The sequence below is a fragment of the Lampris incognitus genome, chromosome 19 (assembly GCF_029633865.1).
Source record: "Lampris incognitus isolate fLamInc1 chromosome 19, fLamInc1.hap2, whole genome shotgun sequence".
Taxonomy (NCBI): domain Eukaryota; kingdom Metazoa; phylum Chordata; class Actinopteri; order Lampriformes; family Lampridae; genus Lampris; species Lampris incognitus.
The window spans coordinates 18116413-18137087 of record NC_079229.1 but is presented as its reverse complement, the minus strand read 5'-3'; the positions used below and the strand labels follow the sequence as shown (position 1 = coordinate 18137087).

General features: G+C 41.4%; 1 protein-coding gene across 5 annotated transcripts in view; it reads right to left on the bottom strand.

Annotated features, from left to right (window-relative positions):
* Window positions 1-20376, bottom strand: part of mak (male germ cell-associated kinase) — a 26186-nt gene extending 5810 nt beyond the window's left edge. Inside the window, exons 1-16 of one of the 5 annotated variants that reach the window (XM_056299927.1) lie at window positions 20279-20316; window positions 18533-18645; window positions 17791-18196; window positions 16089-16143; window positions 15534-15655; window positions 14063-14145; window positions 12898-13030; window positions 12392-12563; window positions 11042-11209; window positions 9170-9418; window positions 8699-8898; window positions 7826-7965; window positions 6125-6268; window positions 3983-4069; window positions 2602-2721; window positions 1809-1904 (exon numbers count right to left, since the gene is read on the bottom strand). In XM_056299927.1, coding sequence (XP_056155902.1) covers window positions 1809-1904; window positions 2602-2721; window positions 3983-4069; window positions 6125-6268; window positions 7826-7965; window positions 8699-8898; window positions 9170-9418; window positions 11042-11209; window positions 12392-12563; window positions 12898-13030; window positions 14063-14145; window positions 15534-15655; window positions 16089-16143; window positions 17791-17894 — 1873 coding nt within the window. In that variant the 5' untranslated portion in view covers window positions 17895-18196; window positions 18533-18645; window positions 20279-20316. Of the gene's footprint in view, window positions 1-1808; window positions 1905-2601; window positions 2722-3982; window positions 4070-6124; window positions 6269-7825; window positions 7966-8698; window positions 8899-9169; window positions 9419-11041; window positions 11210-12391; window positions 12564-12897; window positions 13031-14062; window positions 14146-14767; window positions 14848-15533; window positions 15656-16088; window positions 16144-17790; window positions 18197-18532; window positions 18646-20278 lie in introns of all 5 variants that reach the window. The other 4 variants (XM_056299925.1, XM_056299928.1, XM_056299926.1 and 1 more) reach the window with 4 other exon arrangements.
* Window positions 20377-20675: the final 299 nt, after the last annotated feature.

The window sequence follows — 20675 nt, the reverse complement described above, 5'->3', positions numbered from 1 at the left end:
ACTAGCTCGCTCGACCAACACTGCTCTCTGTCGCTGCCTGATCTAAGTCAACCATAGTTGTGAGTTGATCGGGCAGTGACAGTGTATGAGTCTTGAAATTAAATGAGAAATCAATCGTATTTCACAAGTCAGCAAATCATTCACTGCTGATCTCAGCACAGGAGAACTGGAGGAACACTGGGTGAACCAAAAATAATAACCTCTGTCTTTATTTTCATAATATAATAAAGCTGGGTAAACCGTGGGTAAAAACAAAGCTTGTGACATTGAACTTACACTTGAAATTATATAGATTTTGAAATTACATAGCCTCGACTATGGAATGCCCTGTGATCTCCCACCCACTCCATGACATGCTGGTTGGGCACAGGAGTACTTTTAATAATAGACTCATTCTGCCGAAAAGCACCACAGAGCGCCACAGGAGGTCATTCCTGCCTGTGGCCATCAAACTTTACAACTCCTCCTTCAAACTCAGACTGACAGACACTCTGAGTTAATGGTCATTGGACTGGCCCTGTCAGGTGTTGTTTGTGCTGCTTGTTGTGTGCTGCAGTAGTGCAGTATAGATAAGGTGTTATGTGCACCATGCTTGTTGATATATTTTGTTCTTATTTCTATCTCTCATTTATCTTTTATTTTTGTTTGTTTCTGTTTCTATTTTCTTATTTTGTATCTTGTTAGTTTTTAGTTATTAGAGCGTGAGTGTTGGTAATAGAACTCAATTTCCCCTTGGGGATAAATAAAGTATTCTGATTCTGATTCTGATGATGGCCTGGCGGCCTGTCCAGAGTGTCTCCCCGCCTGCTGCCCAATGACTGCTGGGATAGGCTCCAGCATTCCCGCAACGCTGAGAGCAGGATAAGCGGTTTGGATAATGGATGGATGGCTGGATGGGTAAACCGTTTACAATTGTGCATGAGCAACTCACATCTACGATTGACTCAGATCAGGCAGCGACATGATCAAAGGTTATTAAAGAATTTTGATACGAAAGTTACAAAGCAACAACTTCCTCTAGATTACAATCAAAACAGGAAGTGTTGTATATTCTTCTCGCTGCCTGAGCTGAGTCAACTGTAGACATGTCAGGCATGCACAAGCGTAAACGGTTTATGCAGCTTTATTATATTATGGAAATAAAGACAGGGTTAGGGTCAGACCAAAATTGTCGCATAGCAAAGCTTTTCTTTTTGGAAAGTGCAAGTTCATATTAGACTTGGTTGCATTCGTGCGAGGGTCCACCTAGGAGGCTGCACAGCCACAGACTGCAGGCAAAACATTTTTATTAGATAGATTTTATAGTTTGAGTGCTGCATATTAACTTTTTCTTCCATATTTTCCATTCAATCGACTTTGGCGATGTGCAAAAGTCTTATAATGGCAAGAAATACACTTTTCTTCTGTCCATGTGTGTGTATCTGTCCACTGCTAATCTCTCATACTGCTGGGCCTGTCAGCCTAATAATTTTGGTGCACAGTTATGATTGTATGATCAAGGACCTCGCTTGGTTGTGGTGATTCACCGTGACCTTCGAAAAACCTGTTTCATACCACAACTGAGTGCTAACTCCTCAGCTAGTTTTTCGCCGAGTCTAAGCACTGGAGAAGGGAAGACACGCCTGGCGGGGATCTACACTCTACCGGATCCACTTTTCTAGCATTCTGTATTGCTTCAAGCAACTTCAGCAGAAAGGTAAGTGTTTCAAAAGCAGGGGCCACAAAACAACCAGAGGCGTATTGTACAAGTACTGCAACATTAGGTAACAGCTAAAAAAGAGACACACAATCACACCCCCACACAATACCTTCATTACTTTCACTCAAAGACGAGCTGGTTATGGGCTTGGACTTGGCCGAAGATTTTAGTTTGTCTTTTTTAGAATCAGGAGAAGAAATACTGACTGAAATAGTTGAGAAAGAGAGGACAGGGGGAAGCTGCAGTGAATGAAAAGATTTCAATAAAGAAATTGAAAGACATGTTGCACAGACTATTAGAAAACAGACACGCAAGTGAAAAAAAACAACAGCAGGACTACTGTCATGCTGTTTGAATGTGAAGATACGGCCATGCAGTATGAATGGTCTAGCTAGAGACTGGCAAACAATGAGCTGCAGGTACAACGTTAGTTCAAGTTAGGGAAGATTTTCTTTTAGAAGGAGGGAGCCCTCTTAGCCAGATAACTACAAAGGCATTAATTCTTGATATTTTCAGTCTGGAATAAATTTGGTTATTGAAAATTAATTATGGCATTTTGCTAATTTGCCACCACTTTGCATTAACGGTTAACTCATGAAAAAGAAAGTCAAATCCAGATGCAATCCTTCATCAAATGGGCTTCTGTGGTCATGTGAAAACCATGTGAACAACTTTTGTGATCAATTTTGGGCATTTATAGTTATGCTCTCCCTTAAATGTGTGATAATAATAGGGCCAAAAGGCCACCTCAAAAATCAATTACACATTAATAAAAAAAAATTGTCACTTTGAAAATGAAAGTAACATTTTTTTTTAATCTGGCTAAAAATATCATCTAGATGGTGGTCCTGCCCTTCCAAGGGTCAGTTTGTTGGTGTCACCTGAATAGAATAAAACCTTACTTGTTTGCTGTCCAGCCAGAGGAGCAAGCTGGATCCTCTGCCCCACTGATCCCACCTCTTTCTTCTGAAATGACGGTATGTAACCGCTGGAGAGGTTGTACTTGGTACTCACAAAGTTCCCTTGAAAAACAAAACAAAAAAAAAGTTGTTTATGATTATGTTGTGTGGTAAAGAAGTTAATATTTTTTTTTCTTGGTAGTTTATTTCAGTCTCGCTCCTCAGGGAAAGTCTTGAGGCTCTGATGTACTTTATAAAAGCTGTAACCTTTTCGAATATGAAAACCTGCAAAGCAAAAATGTACACACAAACTAGAAGATGCTCCTTCATGTAAGCTCACAGATATAAATGCATGAATAATATGAGCAACTTGCATTTTTACTTTTTTTTTTATTTTGGTATACTTTATTAATCCCCGTGGGGGAAATTCCTCTCTTCATTTAACCCATACTAGCTGTGTAGCTAGGAGCAGTGGGCAGCCGCCGTGCAGCACTCGGGGACATACTCCAGTTCGTCTTGCCATGCCTCGGTCAGGGGCACAGACAGAAGTATTAACCCTAACATGCATGTCTTTTTGATGGTGTGGGAAACCGGAGCACCCGGAGAAAACCCACCGCAGACACGGGGAGAACATGCAAACTCCACACAGAGGACGACCTGGGATGAGCCCCAAGGTTGGATTACCCCAGGGTTCGAACCCAGGACCTTCTTGCTCTGAGGCGGCAGCGCTAACCACTGGGCCACCGTGCCGCCAATTTAATCTGAAAAGGAGAGACTCTGTGAAAACAGCTTAAGAGGCTCCAAGCAGATGAATTAATAAGGGACTCCTGTCATTCTACTTTGCAAGTGACACCTTCCATACAATTCAAAGAGTCATCATAGATGGTTATCAACATAATTAGTAAAATGCGCCCATTGTCTCTTCATAAGGACATTGAGGTTCCAGTGCACTTTACCATCTATTTAGCAAATGAGATTTTTTTGAGTAAAATGTGTATTTGGGCTCTCATCTCCAGCTGAGCCTTGAGCAGTTGGCTCCTTTCACATGTTAACTTGCAGGCCAAATAGCTGGAGCCTGTTGCATCAACTGACATGCTGCTTGTTGGTTTATCCCCCTTTACCTTCAAGCTATTCTAGTGGCATTTACCTGCAAGGTTTGTTTACAAAAGTGCTTTTGCATGACTAATATCACTTAGTGGATGAGGCAGTTTTATTTAAAAATATGTCAATTACACTGTCTGCAAAATACACTATACACATGTGTTATGAATGAACATGTTCCAAGTTATGATGATTGAGCAATTTCACAGGTAAGAACAAAAATTAGGCCATAAGGGCAACAGGTTGATAACCATTTTGACAGTAATCCGTCTTGTTGAAATACCTTTGGAGGGGTCAATTTTCTCCAGTATCCTCTCCTTAACAACACTTTTCTCTGATGGGCTACCCGTGTGTTTAGAAGCACTCTCTTCTGCTCTCATTACGAAGAAAGGAGGTGGTGGAAATATGCATGCGATTGACCAGGACAAAGGAATAAGAAAAAAGAAAAGAAAAGAAAAAGAAACAGATGAGAAAATCAAGAGAGCACAAAATAAGAGTACACAGAAACAACTTGTTGCAAAATTTGAAGTATGCACTGACATTTTGTGCTAATGCATCAGCATACACTATATCAAACTCAACAGAGGGAATACTGTCTGCTACTGACCCTCCTTTCAGTGGTCAAAGAGCTTATTTGACAAAAGTCAGTGGATAACTTCAACAGAAAATGACAGTGAAAGGAAGAATAGACTACTAAATTAATTGATGGACTGAATATATTCTCATAGATTGCTATGGATGATGATAATCATGAGAAATGAGGTAACTCAAAGTGAATCAAGTCAAAACAACGATGAGTTTAAGAGAGAACGAGCATGTGTGTGTGTGTGTGTGTGTGTGTGTGTGGGTGGCGGGGGGGGCACTTGGGTGCCGTTTGAGAGCCATTTGATCTTACACAAACCGTCTTAATCTAATGAATAAGAAATAGAGAGGGGAAAACAGAGAGAAAGAAAAGAGACAGAGTAAGAGAGTGTGGGAGAGGGAGGGAGCACAGTAGGGCCATGTATTGTGTGTCTGTCTACATGACAAATGAATTATAGAGGTCTCCCGTCTCCAAAGCAGCAGACACTTAAACAGCGCTTTGTCCTTAGCCCCATAACTACTGATCAGTCAAATCAGGACATTAGCTGTGTCATTAGCATTTAGGGCCTTTGTAACACACCAGAGGACAGTGTCAGGTTGTGTAACAATAGGAGACACTGACAGTGGACTGGTTTTCAATACTGGGCATAATGGGGCCAGCCAGAGCCTACTCATTATTTATGTCATTTTCTTAGTATGACCTAAAAACAAGTTACAGAATTTGATTTGGTCTTTATCTTGTTGCCCATGCAGATGAGCTGGCTCATTAACAGATTCACATGAGCAAACTTTGATTCGGGCCCGTGGATGCGACAGGCCTTACTCGAGTTACTGATATGGAGGAGCTTACCCCATAAGGGACCAGTGTCTTTTTGGGATGCAAGATGTCTCAGTTAGATAAATTTTGATAAATATATACTTATGTATATAGTAATTAATGATTAGATTACTCAGCAGTGGCGGCTGGCCAGTACAGGGCACTGGGGCACCGCCCCCTTCAAATATCAGGAGATGAAAATCTACTTAAACATGTTAAACATAATTTAGTTGTATAATGCAAATAATTATGGAATAAAAGTGTTTTTCAGTCTGTGAGTGCCATTAAATATTGGTTCCAAATGGTATTTGGTTGATTTCTGTCTGAATACATTTACTTCCTGGGTGAGGGGCGCTGGCCAAATGATACCTTATGTAAGCCCTCAAACTTTTGGAGAGCAGGTGACCTGAGGCTGCTGTCTAATTGGTTTCTTCAGATTTTCCATGGGGCGCAGTTCTGTGTGCCCCAGACACTCCCACTATTATTGGCAGAAAATTGGTATTTTTTAAAATGTTTTTTGACCTAATGTGACTGTACAATTCTCGTGGCTGTCAACCATGTTCACACCCACTACGACGCCTCGTCTCGGCTGTCAATCATCCACCGTCTACGAACCCTGATAAAATCTATAGGCTACATTATCCTTCTTAATAACTCTGTGACTGTGGACATTAAAGCAGCTGTCAGGTGTGCTGCACCAAGGTAAATTGCGCCCCCCCCCAAACATTTTTAGCATCAGCCGCCACTGTTACTAAGCAAGACCCACTTGATGTTTTTATACCATAAATCAGTCTACTTTTGGGATACTTGTAATCCTTTCTCGCCAAGAGAAATCACTTTTATGCACAGTAATTCCACCTAATATCATGGGATTAAATATTTTTACTGTACTACTTCAGTTCAACAATTTAGATTTTAGATGTGAGGTCGTTATTTTGCTCAAATTGGTTATTAAATCTTTTAACAGTGGAGTAAAATGTCGAGGCAAACCACAGCATACGCCACAACACACAATGCAGTGCATACCTGGGTTGGCTCTGGTGACGGCTAATCCTCCTCCAATAGGAGCAAGAGGTTTATTTATAGTGTTGGTGGAGTTGTCCCATAAGTCTCGTAGCGTCACACCACTCATCTCTTTATCCGCAGAAGACTGGTTCTTGCCAATCAACCCTTGTAAGAAACAAAAACAACTTGATTATACACTGAGAGTACAAAATACAGGAATCTACCACTTTTCCCATGATACAGACCAGCCAGGTTATTCAGAACAAGGTTATGATTCCTTATTGATTTCACGTCTTGAATCTACTTAAATCATTAAAGGAATGTACAGATGAACAAAGGGCTATGTTAAATGAAGATGTCTAAGCCTTGATAAAGTTGACATTGTCTTAAAAGGAAAGCAACTCAACCTAAGAAGGGTAGTTTTAAAATATTTTGCACATTTGCTGCTAGTCATGAGTGTGAACAGATTTGCTCACGATGCTGTTTGCAGTATCACTGATGACGGTTCTGAAATATCAGAAACAGAATCATGTTTATTGCACATGTAGGTTTGCACGAACATGGAATTTGACTGCGGTTTCATGGCTCTCTCAGTGTACTTAACATAGAATAACAACACTACAACACAACAAATAAGCAATGATGCACTTCATCACAGAATCAGAGCTAAGCTTTAGCAAAAACTGAGGACAAATCATGTAAAAGCGAAAGTTCAATCCTCGCTAATGCCTCTCCATTAAGGCTCCCATGCGTATTTGCTGTTCAGTTCCATGATATAAAGCATAACTGATGAGACCAATAAAGCTTAGGTTGAACAGCTGATTTAGCTAGCTACAGCTGACATTTATGATTTTTGCAATCAGGGTTTTTGTAAGGTTAATTATTCCTTAAAGTGCAATAAGATACACCAGCAGCCATTCTTGATAATAATGGTGGCGCAGTGGCAGCACAGTGGTGCAGTGGTTAGTGCAGTCGCCTCACAGCAAGAAAGTCCTGGGTTCGAACCCCAGGGTTGTCCAACCTTGGGGGTCATCCCAGGTCATCTTCTGTGTTGAGTTTGTATGTTCTCTCCGTGTCTGCGGTGGGTTTTCTCCGGGTGCTCCGGTTTCCCCCACCATCAAAAAGACATGCATGTTAGGGTTAATATTCCTGTCTGTGCCCTTGACTGACGCATGGCAAGACGAACTGGAGTTGGTCCCCGGGTGCTGCACGGCGGCTGCCCACTGCTCCTAGCTACTCAGCTAGGATGGGTTAAATGCAGAGCATAATTTCCCCACGGGGCTCAATAAAGCATCTTAAAATAAAAATAAATAAATAATAAATAAAAACCAACAAGCTTACATGGGTAAACATTATAAATATGGCTATTTATCATTTCCCATAGTCTTTAGACTCAGAAAATACAGTAATGTCGAATTTCCAGCTTTTCTATGACCTTTGGAACTAAAAATCAAAGCTGAGGAAAAGAGAGATAATCCATGCATGAAAAAATATAGAGTTGAATAAAAATACTGATTCAAGTTTAGATTCAGAAACTGTTAATATGCATTGCAATCAATATACAATGCAATTGAGGCAGGCTGAATTAATATTTAAAGATGACCTCATTGTAGTGCTTTCCAGTACTGTTGGGTTTCTATTGTGCCAAATAATTGATTTGAGGTTCTCGAGGTCTCATGGGAACTGCTGCTTTGTTGGTTCCTATTAGTTATCTTAACCTACCAGGCAGGTATCTGGATTGGCTGAGATAGTGTTGTCGTGCAGACGATCCTGGGAGACTTGAGTCTATTTGGCCAATCTTGACATTGCTGGGTAGTTTGGTAACTGTGCTGAAGGAGTACAGTGGTTTCTGCTCTACAGATCTGAAAGAAATAAGAACCAAACCTTAAGGGTCGATGTCTATCAAGTAGCTGAAAAAAGATAAGTTGAGATAAGATTTAGTTATCCCAGAAAGGGATGACTAAATCGATGTCAATGGTGCATACGACAAGAATTAGAAAAGGAAGCTGGACGCCACAAATGAAGGCTATATGGCTACATAGAAGCACACTTTTCCCATATAAAAACCTGCTTACGTATGTGATGCTAATGTCATTACACACCCTTTATTAATCGTGATTACCAGAATGCTGAAACTGATATACTTAGATACACAAAAAGCGGAGAGAAATCATAAAAAGTCTCTTATTTACACAAAAAAAAAGAGTTGTGCCTCTGCAGAAAAAACAAATCCTGGGAAACAAAAGAAAAAAATTTTAAACCCCTTTATCCGATTTCCCCTCGGGGATGAATAAAGTATTTCTGATTCTGATTCTGATTCATATAATGAGCAAAAAAAAATGTAGTGTGGCAGGGTTTAATGTTGCTGAAACTGCTAGTCTGCAAGCTGCAGTTATTCACCTAGCATTAAACTGTTATAATCATTTACCACCACATGACACAAGCTATTAAACGTGTGAGGTAACGCTAGCAGTTAGGGTTATTTCCCAACATTTATTTCAGCAGCTGGAAAACACAGATTAAGTTCTCTCTTTCCAAATGTGGCCTATCAGTCAACTTCCCATTGTACCCCTCCCAAAATGCTACGGGACCTACTGTGTGCTGTGCTGCTTGTGGCTCCTCTCCTCCACCGTGCTCCCCAGGCTGGGTTTCTTTGAATGCGACGCGGCGGTTTCTGATGGGTCGGACTCCTCCCAGCTATCTGAGGTCTTGGCCAGCGTCTGGCCCCAGCGGCGGCGGCCACTCTTTAGCCCCCCCACCCCACCGTTGTTCTCATTGCCAAGTGACACCGACTTCTGTGGAGGAAGACAAGCAAGTATGCAAAATATTGTGATTTCGAATCATGGGTAACAATCCCTTTTTTAAAGTTTTACTCCCTCTTGTATTAACATTTATTGGCCCATCAACACTGCTTTCTCAGCAAGGGAGAATAGCCAGAATGAAAAAGGCAGGATTAATAATTTGCCCATTTCTGATCCATCCTGTATGTTTTCATCACTTATCAAACTGAACATTATAATTATGCAATATGATCAAACTGTCTAAGCTTGGTATAGTAATATTTACAATATGGCAGTGCCCCCCAGTTTTATTCTCAGCTTGGGGCAGGGGGATCTGCTGTAGGGGCTGATGTTGCTGCTGGTGGCATCTGGAGGAGGAGCTGGACTTTGAGTCAGATGAAGACTGCTGGGGATTTGCCCTGGTCTCAGCGCTCAGGCCATGGCCTGGGGGCCTGGCCTGCGCCTTCCTGACTTCTTGGCTTTGCGGACGAGGCCCCAAAACCTGGCCCACCTGGAAGTAAGGATAACGCAGGGCCTACGAACAAAGAAGAGGAGTTAAAAAAAATGGTTAAACCATTGACAGGGTCTCTTGCTGTGTGTGTGTGTGTGTGTGTGTGTGTGTGTGTGTGTGTGTGTGTGTGTGTGTGTGTGTGTGTGTGTTTGTTTGTTTGTTTGTTCTTGTACTTCTATCTTTATGAGGATTTGAGTTTTTAACCATCAGAGTGAGGTAATTTTTGCAAAGCGAAGAAACTTTGGCTGGTCCTCACTTCTTCTATTTTAGGGTTACAACTTGAGGTTAGGGTCAAGGTTAATGTTAGGCATGTAGTTATGATGGTTAACGTTGGGGTTAAGGGCTAGGTAATGAAAATATAGTCAATGAGGGGTCCTAACAAAGGTAGAAGTACATGTGCGTGCGTGTGTGTGCGCGTGTGTGTGTTTCAACATTTGATATTTGTGCAGGAGCTCACAACAAGATCATTAATGTTCACCAGTCACAAATATGATAACTGAATAGATGTCAGTTTGGTCAAAGTAATGAGGTAAAGCCTCGCCCATGATGAGGGAAGAGGAGAGAAATGAAGAGAAGAGATTGTAACTTTGTAAGCCATAATGATCCCCCCCCCCCAAAAAAAATACAGCAAATCTGAAACTTTTTATACATGATAAAATCTGAGTCAGGAATTAGTTTACCCCCTATTATCCATCCATTTTCCGAACCACTTATCCTGCTCTCAGGGTTGCGGGGATGCTGGAGCCTATCCCAGCAACCATTGGGTGGCAGGTGGGGAGACACCCTGGACAGGCCGCCAGACTATCGCACAGGGCCGACATACACACACACACCCACACACATTCAAACCGAGGGATAATTTAGTACGGCCAATTCACCTGACCTACATGTCTTTGGACTGTGGGAGGAAACCAAAGCCCCTGGAGGGAACCCACGCAGACATGGGGAGAACATGCAAACTCCACACAGGACGACCCTCAAGGTTGGACTAGCCAGGGGGCTCGAACCCAGGACCTTCTTGCCGTGAGGCGACCGCGCTAACCACTGTACCACCGTGCCCCCCCCCCATTATGTATTCTTTTTTTTTTTAATCTTACCCCTAAAAATTCGTTAAATTAGTTGTTGACCTGCTCAGAATAGCAAAATGTAAGGACCAGATAAGCAGATGAAGGAAAAACGCCATCGTTCCCTCTGGAGCGGTGTTTCCTGCTCAGGGCTGACAGAGTTTAATTGGAGTGGGAATTAAGAACAATTATATAATATCTAATACTCATACGGGCACAGGCTCTAATATGTACAAATATGACTAATAACCCATAAGATGATGATGACGCACAAGCTCATTATGGCCTAGGTGATAACGCGTGGCATAGCATTTCACATAATTGGGATTAAGATGCTCATACAATCGCCATACTGGGGCTGTAGACATGATGCACCATATATGGTTCATTCTGAAAGCCAAAGGTATTTCCTACTACTTATTACTTAGGTGTTTAAAACATTAACATCTGATCTTACAAAGATATTACAAATAATTTGCAAACCATAAAGGGGTCAGATCATTTTTGATAACCATTGTTTTTAAGGATTTTGATTTGCACAAGAAGAGGGGATAATCTTCTTCTCTCTAGATGCTAGTGGTACCTGTACAGCAGTTGGTCGTTTCTTGGGGTCCCACTGCAACATGTCCCTCATCAGAGAAATAGCCTCATTGCTGGCATTCGGGATGAGGGTCTTCAGGTGGGTGGGCACACATTGGGGGAAGCGAAAGTTCATGGCTGAAGCCAACTGGTAGCCCTCCGGCCAATCCGTCTGATGGTAGAGAAGTTCATGTTACCTTCACATATTGAAGCCACCAGTTAAAATTATATTACATCTGCTGTTAAAAGGTCATATGCATTTAAGTTCCCGTGCCATTATTAGAGTTAAGGGGAAAAAAGTTAATTATGGAACCCCTGATTTCTAAATTGCTTTTAGAACACCTCTGAGCAATGTTATTCTATGCATATCAAGATCTCATTATAGTAGTTATTTTTTAAAATATATGTCAACTAGAGGAATGCACCCAGTCGAGTGCAGATCTCCACCAGATGGACGTATCGCCCCTTCTCCGGTGTTCCAACTTGGTGAAAAACCACCCTTACACGCACACACAGACAGAAAAAAACAGTGCTTTTCCTGCCACTATAAGACTTTTGTACAGTGCCCAAGTTGATTGAACAGGAAATATGGAGTTGTTTTTTTTTTAATGTGCAGCGCTCAAGGCAAAAAAATCTATCTCATAAAAACGTTTTGCCTGTCACTCTTTGGATGTGCAGCCTCCTAGGCAAACGCTTGCACGAATGCGGCCAACTCTGACATGAAACGACAAATCAGGCTATCATAATTTCCAAGCCCTTATTAAAAGACTTCAAATGTGTTTAACCGTCATGGTTTTCATCATATAAAATGAATCAAAGCAAATGGCTGCTCTGCTGACTGACTTTTATTCATAAAACAACTATAAGAAAACATAGCTCAGCCATGGGAAATGTTTTATTGTAGCTACTGAGATGATTTCCAGCTGTGAGTGTGATTAATCCTACTCTTGAAACTGTATTTTTATAGCAGCGTTAGAGACTACGGCACTTCCGCGTAGCGGTGAGATGTGCATGCACACAGTTGACTTAGATTGTGCAGGGACAGAGAGCAGCATTGGTCGAGCGACCTAGAGAGTGAATGAAGAGAGGGAGCGGCGATAATGAGAACAAATGGTTTTCAAATGTTTTTCATCAGCGTAACCACGAGAGGTTCTTGATCATACAGCCATAACTAGGGCCAGATCCAGTAGTTTGCGAGATTAGCTGCGGACAGACACACACGACCAAAACACATAATCCTCTCCTGGCTACCGCCAGGCGGAGGTAATATTTCTGGTCAACCGCAACACTAGAGTCCAAAATGTTGAAGTTTTTCATTTCTTTTGACAATTTATTTCTCATTTCTACATCTCACCTTTTTGACAGTTCCTAAAACCTGGCAGATTTTAAAGATCTCATCCACTTCACTGTTCCCAGGGAAGAGAGGTCGAAGGGTGTAGAGTTCAGCCATGATGCAGCCGACAGCCCACATGTCAATTGGACAACTGTAGGTGGATGATCTGAGCAAGACCTCTGGTGCACGGTACCTGTCCAGAACATGCACATAAACAAATATGAACAAATAAATTCACACACACTTAACTACACACAAGCCCACGTATCTATCCCGAGCCCTTATACCAAGCTTACAAATATGACAATGCACAAAACATGGATGCTTAAAGTGTGTGTATGTTTCTTTATTTGTCATGAAATACAGCGAGCATCATGAATTCCATCATTTAGTAAACTCAGAAGGGTCTCCTTCTATGTAGACGGAGACAAATGGAAGTGTAGAAGAAGAGGATGCTTATTTGCACGGCACTTTCCATAACACAATTACAAATTGCCTTTCAAAGGAGTTTTTGCAATGTCTCTCACCATCTAGTTGACACATAGTCTGTGTAGGGAGGTCTGGAGCGGATCTCCCTGGCCAGTCCAAAGTCTGCTATCTTGATCAGCTCTGGACCCATACACAGCAGGTTCTCTGGCTTCATGTCCCGATGGAAGAACCCTGGGGAAAGGAAAACACACATGGTAGCATTTCTACCGAACACTTATTTCTTTTCTTTCTTTTTATTTTTTTTTGCACTTTTCCCCGTTTTTTTCCCAATTGTATCCAGCCAATTACCCCACTATTCCGAGCCGTCCCAGTCAATACTCCATCCCCTCTGCCAATCCGGGGAGGACTAGAGAGTACCACATGTCTCCTCTGATACATGTGGAGTCGCCAGCCACTTCTTTTCACCTGACAGTAAGGAGTTTCGCCAGGGGGACATAGCACGTGGGAGGATCACGCTATTCCCCCCAGTCCCCCCCCCCCGAACAGGCACCCCGGGCTGACCAGAGGAGGTGCTAGAGCAGCAACCAGAACACGTACCCACAACCGGCTTCCCACCCGCAGACACGGCCAATTGTGTCTGTAGGGACGCCAGACCACGCCGGAGGTAACACAATGATTCGAACCGGCGATCCCCATGTTGGTAGGCAACAGAATAGACCGCTACGCTACCCGGACGCCTTGAACACTTATTTCTATTGATTTGAACGTGAGAGTTTTAGTGTCACTTGGTCGAACTATGTACAAATGTGTACAATCCAACGCCAGCAAAATAGTACATAATTGGCCGATATGAATAAAAAAACAAATATGTTGCATATATAAAAATTACAAAAACATACATAGAAAACACTAACTCTTGACCTTTTGAAAGGATAAGATATACCGAATACACATCAAACAGCTGTTGTGTTGGAAAACCTATTCAAATATATGATGGCATATAGTATTAGTACTGACACCCAAGGCCAGATAAAACTACCCAACTGTCACATTATTACACAAGCATATTACACATACAAGACGAGTGCATTGACTGTACACAAAACCAGGCACATACTCACAAAAACTATTATGTGATCACTGCAATTCACAAGTGGAAAATTCTTCTATGCAACATGAGACATGCCAAAAACTAAGAGACAAGCAAGCTTAGTTATGCTACTCTAATGAACAGCAAAGTAGTGACAGAACAAAGCCTCTTACCATGCTTGTGTATAAAAGCCAACCCAGAGAGCACTTGAAATATGATGTTCCTAATTTCATTCTCTGTGAGCATCTTATTCTCTCTAACAGCAACCAGTAATGCAAATGAAAAAACAAAAGGAGAAAGGAAATGGAAGAAAAAAGTTAAGAAAACAGGGGCAGCAAGAGTACATATGGAACCAAAGGCATGCATGACAAGTGTAGGCTGTGTGTTTATGTATGTGCACGTACATGAATGAATGAACTTCTTCCTTTTAAAAGATCAAGTCTTTTGTTTTCTCCTTTCTTTTTTTGGAGGAAGAGCGGTTGCATTGCATATTTGTGGCTTGGATAAAAAAATGTGCAAGTGCACTTCCATACATTTTTGATTATTCTTCTTGGTGCTTTCAGCATAATAATATTGTTGAGAAATCCACACATCCATTCAACACAGCACTACAACCCTGCCTTCACCCAGAGCTGGGCAACATTTGTGACATCAGAGAGGAAATGAAGACTCACTAACTACAAGATTTTGACATCGTTTGACAGCATTTGACCCCCCCCCCCAATTTAGCCATTTTAAGTCAATTCTGAATTTTGCAGGGGAAATCCCCTCATTTGTCAGTAATCCCGTACTTGATAATAGCTCTTGATAATAAATCTTGTAGTATGCATTCACTCTCATGCAAATGAGGCATAAAAAGGACTGATCGGTAAACCTACCATGTTTATGAATAAACGATAGGCCTTGTAAAATCTGAAAGCTTATGTTTCTTATCACTGATTCAGGGAACAATTTGTTTCTGCAAATATAAAATTGACAAAGGTCTCATGAGCCAGCTTTCGTATGCATTTTCAAAGAAAGAGCATTTTATTTGCCCCACAAAATGAATACTTCTGATAAATATACTCTGAAAAACAAAACATAGAAGAAGAAAAATAACAGTGCAGATATGAAATGAATGGTGTGCAAAGCTGGTGGCCTCCTGAACTGGCATCATTCAGTTATCTTGCTCTTCAGGGCAAACCCAGCTGTGTTTACAACACTGGCAAGGCCAACAGGGCTTTCTGCAGAGACAACACTACGCCTGGGGGAAGCAGTGTACAGCATGCACGCTTTGTGGCAGATTTATGGCGGTGTGATGACAGAAATGTGGAATATTCAAACGAGCCCTCGAATAACGCAGTGCCAAATCTGAAAGGGAGCACGAAGCCATAATCAACTAAGCTATCTTTCTTCTCTGATTGACAGAAATCGTGAGCCAACTCAAACTGTGTTAGAGTGACCCAATATTGCTTTATACTATTTTATTTTCCCCACTGTTTAAGCCAATTTGCACAGGTGTGTTTTCTGGCCTGTAGCGCACCCAGATGTTGACGCCCACTTTGAGAAAGGTAATGATGTCAAACCAGAAACCACCGTGTTTTACGTGTTTTACATATCTCAACCAAAGGGCGGCATTGCGAAGTGTGCTTTTCTTCTTCTTACCTGTCTTTCATAAGCTGGTAGAGGTTCTCCTTCATGTACTCAAAGACAAAGTAGAGGTGGTCGTTTTCCCTGATCACCTCCTTCAGTTTCACCACATTGGCATGGTTCAGCTTCTTCAATGACTGGTACAAGCCATCATCAGAAGTGACAAAAGAAATGGTAGCACCATACTTGTTATTACTATTTTATGGTGTAGACATTCCATTAGCATTAAAAGTTTATGGTGTATACGTCAGTATATTTCAACTAATGTATATTAGTCATGCATTTGAATAGACTAGTCAGCAGGGATGCTGTGTGAATTGAAACAACAGTTAAGAGGCACATCACACTGTTCAATGAAAAAGGCTGCTCTGTTTAAGACAAGCGAACAACATAAAGCAAACATGCTTATTTAGCCTTATTTCACCATGAGATGTAATTAGTTTGCATGAATTATACGAACAGAATGGATTATCCTCAGAATAATGATAGACAAAGCAAATATCTAAGCCACTCTGTCTGTCACTGGTAGAATCGTCCACATAGGAACATCCAGTGTATCACCATCCTCACCTTGACTTCTCTCAGGTTCATGCACTCCTCCCATGAGTAAAACTTCCTCTTCATTCTGTCAAAGGCAAAGGCCACCATCAACGCAGATATTACATCCAACACAAAAAGACTTGGAAGATATCATATATGCAGATGATAGATAACTACACCTCCCGCAATGCACTCAGATGTCGTCCCCAAATTTCTTTGTGTCTCCATCAATAATTCACCCCCTTGGAGTCATCTCTAATTTCAGCTTATTCAAGTCCTTGACGAAAGACCCATAAGCTGTTGTCCACCCCTCTGCCCCCCGCCCCCACCCCTTCGCATGATATGTTATTGAAAATTACAATGTGAAATTGAAACAACTGTTACACACAGTACCTCATGCACTCAAAACCTAATAGGCCCTACTTTTAATACACTAGAGATCCAGTTCCATGGATGTGAAAAACTCACACACATGCATGCTGCCGTACGGGACACCTGTGCAAAACCTGATCTTCTCAGAGCAACATTATTCCACCTCAATGTGGTGTTATCTAAGAGTTACAGGACATGTGGGTGTCTTTTTTCCTCCTCGTCGGGCACCTACTAGCTACAGCCGTCCCAAATCGGCTACCAGCAATTGGCTACCTGACACGCCCCTGTACTTTCACTTCCTTTCACCGTCACCGCAGGTATTGTCTTTCATGGTGACTGACTTATCTGCTGGCGGACGCATCTCCCCATCACCTCATCCATTATTGAGCCCTGCCGCCGCGCTGTTGAAACGAAGGCTTGTAAGCTCGCTTGTTTGCCTCAGTGATGGGGGGAAACTCAAGTGAGACTTCACTTTGCATGACTTTGTTTCTGTGATGTCAACCAATCTGGCGGCTGAAGCGGCCTAGGCTGAGTGCAGCTTCAAAGGGCAGAGTTTCAATTCTTTGTAAAGATATTTTTCAAGCTCTTCTTCTTAATACATACATACTCAATGGTACACAGTGGATGCTGGGAGGAAGGAGTGGAGAAAAAGATAAAGGATAACATGTGAAGAAGTTTTTGGGTTATATGGAACTCATGTATCAGCTGTACATAAGCTGAATATTTCCATTGTACATACTTTATTTGACCTTCTGGAGACAAATGCAGATAGTTAGGTTCTATGAAAGCACTTACCCAGCGCAAATATTTACAAATAGGGATACATTGATACCACATTTTCACTGCCGATGCCGATTCAAATCTATAAGTGTCAGCCAATACCAAGTAACTGTCCATTCCAGTAATTTTGTTGAACATTACAGACTTAGACCAATAGTTTGGGATCGATGAACAAAATAATTGAGTTAGAATTGTTTTGGTTTTTTTTTTCATCAATAAAGAAACACGGGCTTCCATGTGCCAAAAATGCAGCAAATCAAGCCATTTTGCTTTTTATCTATGGTTTTATTTAAGCCATGTTACTTATGGCTTTTGGTATTGGATTTTAGTCTTGAGTAAAACTCTGATACTGACACTATTTTAATCTTTTATCAGCCTGATATCCAATACCAATACCAGTAGCGGTGCATACTTGTTACAAAATCTTACAGTGCTTGTTACTGCAATTACAGATCAACAAAGAGCTCGTACAGCTGATAAGAGAAACCAACGACACCACTGCATTTTCCATCTATCATCTAAATTTTCATTTAAGAAGTGACTATGCATCACAGGTAAAACTGGTGTTTAACCTCCTTACCTCTTAATAGCAACAAGCTCTCCTGACTCGTTGCTTCTCCCCATCAGCACACTGCCATAGGTGCCATCACCCAGCTGCTTCAGGGTGGTGTAGCGGTTCATCATCTCTCAGGCCAGGCAGCTCAGCTCATTGGCTTTTCTTACGAGTAAAACGCCTCAAATCTATGCAGACCTGATTCACAGATCGACTGTTGGGTCCTCAGCCTTTGTTTCACTCACCCACTTTCAACGGGTGCTCGGTTGGTTATTTTCCCAAGAGAAGATTTGAGGAGTGTCCGTACTTCAAAATGCCCATTTGTTCTTCAAGTTCAAAAAACATCTTGAGGTGACCATTTGGCTGTCCCAAGTGGATCCCAGTGAAGTAGGTCAGTCAATAGTTGACAGATTCAGATTCAGTCCTTGTGCACCTTCAGTGACAAAGTAAAAGGATTAACACCATTAGCAGGATATGCAGAAATGTCAAATCGAGAGATACGCAAATTCATACAAGTGATTCCACACAGAAGCCCTACTGACAACTGAAGGTTGCACAAAATGGTACAATATTTACAGATCTGGGGACAAAGGCATGTAACGACACCTCCTGTTTTTCCTCAGTCACTGAGGCAAGATGGATAAGGAGCATGTGTGTCACACTAGTCAGACCCTCCGGTAAGGCCACCCAAAGGAGATGACACAGCCAGCTCTGGGCAGATTAGGCCAAGTGGGATGTAAATAGGATGTTACATCACCATCATGCTTACCAGTATCCACTACTGTATCTCCCCAAGCATCCTGCCTAGCTATAGGATTTAATTCATGTCATGGGTCACAGTCTTCAGACTGCTGTGTTGTTCGGGTAGCTGGATACTGCCTCCTAAAACATTTGTTTAAGAAAGTTATTTTGGTATACTAATAAACACAAAATCATATTTTCCTTAAATATATGTTTTAGCAATATTTGTCTGAATATTGGGAATGCAATGTGCATATAATGTAAATACAGCTGTTACTAAATGCTTTCTTTATCAGTAAAAAAACGTGCAAAAAAGCAAATAGACAAATTGATAAATAAATAAATCTTATAGTTGACAGAGGTTTGCAAATTCAAATCTCAGAACAACTGGGAAAAGCTGAGAAAAGCTGATGAGGGATGTTGTCTCTTGAGACAATTACTATTGTAACCTTTAGCAATGCATTGAATTTTAAGCAAAGCTGCTCAGTAGCCAACTGTTTAAGACCAGTTGTACTGGGCAGTCAGTGTGTTGTTATATATGTTATTTTATATATATATGTGTGTGTGTGTGTGTGTGTGTGTGCATATATGTGTGCATATGTGTTGTTTTAATCTTTTTTTGTTTGTTCTTATCTAGTGTAAAGCATCCTTGGGTTCCTTGAAAGGCGCTATACAAAACTATGTTGTTGTTGTCGCTGCTGTAGTTGTTGTTGTTGTTGTTATGTGTCAGTGTGATGCAGGATGCTTCTGAGCAATAAACACGTTTGCCTGGTCATATTTATATGAGTTCAGCCAAGATTAGTGAATTTGAGCATTAGTTGTCTTGTATGTCTTCCATTTCTGTATGATTGTCCTTACACCTCAGTCAAGTCCAAGGTTACACTTAAACATGGGCCTACCAGTAGTATTGAGGGAAAAGAAAATGTAGTCTCAGAAAACCAGGGCCAGCTAAATAAATGGGATTAGCTCTCTGTAATTAAATTGGGCCAGGAAGATCATTAAAACTAAACTTCCAGACACAAAGTAGATTATGGCGTATAAAAGTCGTCTAACTTGTTTTGATAAACAATGTTTGTTGTGTATTGGAAAATATCTTCTTTTTTTTTGCAATTCTAACCACTACTTGCTTAACAGAGGGTTCCCACTGAGACAAGGAGGAAAGTAATGAGGCTTGTTGTCTAGCAGATTGTTGGTTTGTATTCAGCTTGTACGTTTGGCAATCTGTTGTGTGTGTGTAGGCGGGGGGGGGGGGGGGGGGATTTAAAGGGAATTAAGAAGTACCTAGGCCACATGACATTAAGAAGCTATTCAAGGTTAATCAAGCTGAACACGTGGACTCTAGCTGATACTTGGAGAGTATGCTTTTTTAAACGTGATTAGCTGTTGTTTTTTCCCCCACATGTAATTGTAAGGACAGGTATATATATATATATATATATAATTTTTACTGCAAACTAAGAAAACACCGCCCAAATAATCTAAATTTACTGGCACAATCTCATGCACCTATCAAAATAGCAGCTTTTGACGACGTATTTGCCGTAGCTGCCAGAGGTTTGTCATAACAGCTATTACAGGCTACCGAGGAGCAGGTAGCCTAGCCTACAGTAAAACATAAAATGGCTAAAAATAAATGGCTTCCTTCCTCTATATAAAACGGAGAAGGGAAAAGAAAGGAAGGCATTTGCTGACATTTCAGCCTTGTTAGATTACTATTTCTGAACCTTCGTTAGTTACCACCGCGTTTTTGTTTTGTTTTTCCTCCCAAACTCACCACGCTGGGCTGTTGCTCCTTCCATCGGCCGTTGTCTGGGTCAGGTGATAGCATTAAGTTTGTTGAGATAAAAGTCAAGTAGAAATCTATCTCGTCCGATAAGACGTGTGTGTCTGCGCTTGACTCGCTCTCCTTGGAGACGTGTACACACACAGACATACACACACACACACACACACACACACACACACACACACACACACACACACACACACACACACACACACACAAGATAAACACAAACTGCTAGGCGACCATGTGTGAAAACGCAAGTCATTGTGGGACTTGTAGTCCAAGGAAGAGGCGTCGCATCGCCGACTCCACTGCGATGTGAGAACCTTACCAATAGATGGCGGTGTAGAGTCATGCTATGTTGAAGAGCAGCTGGTAATAAACA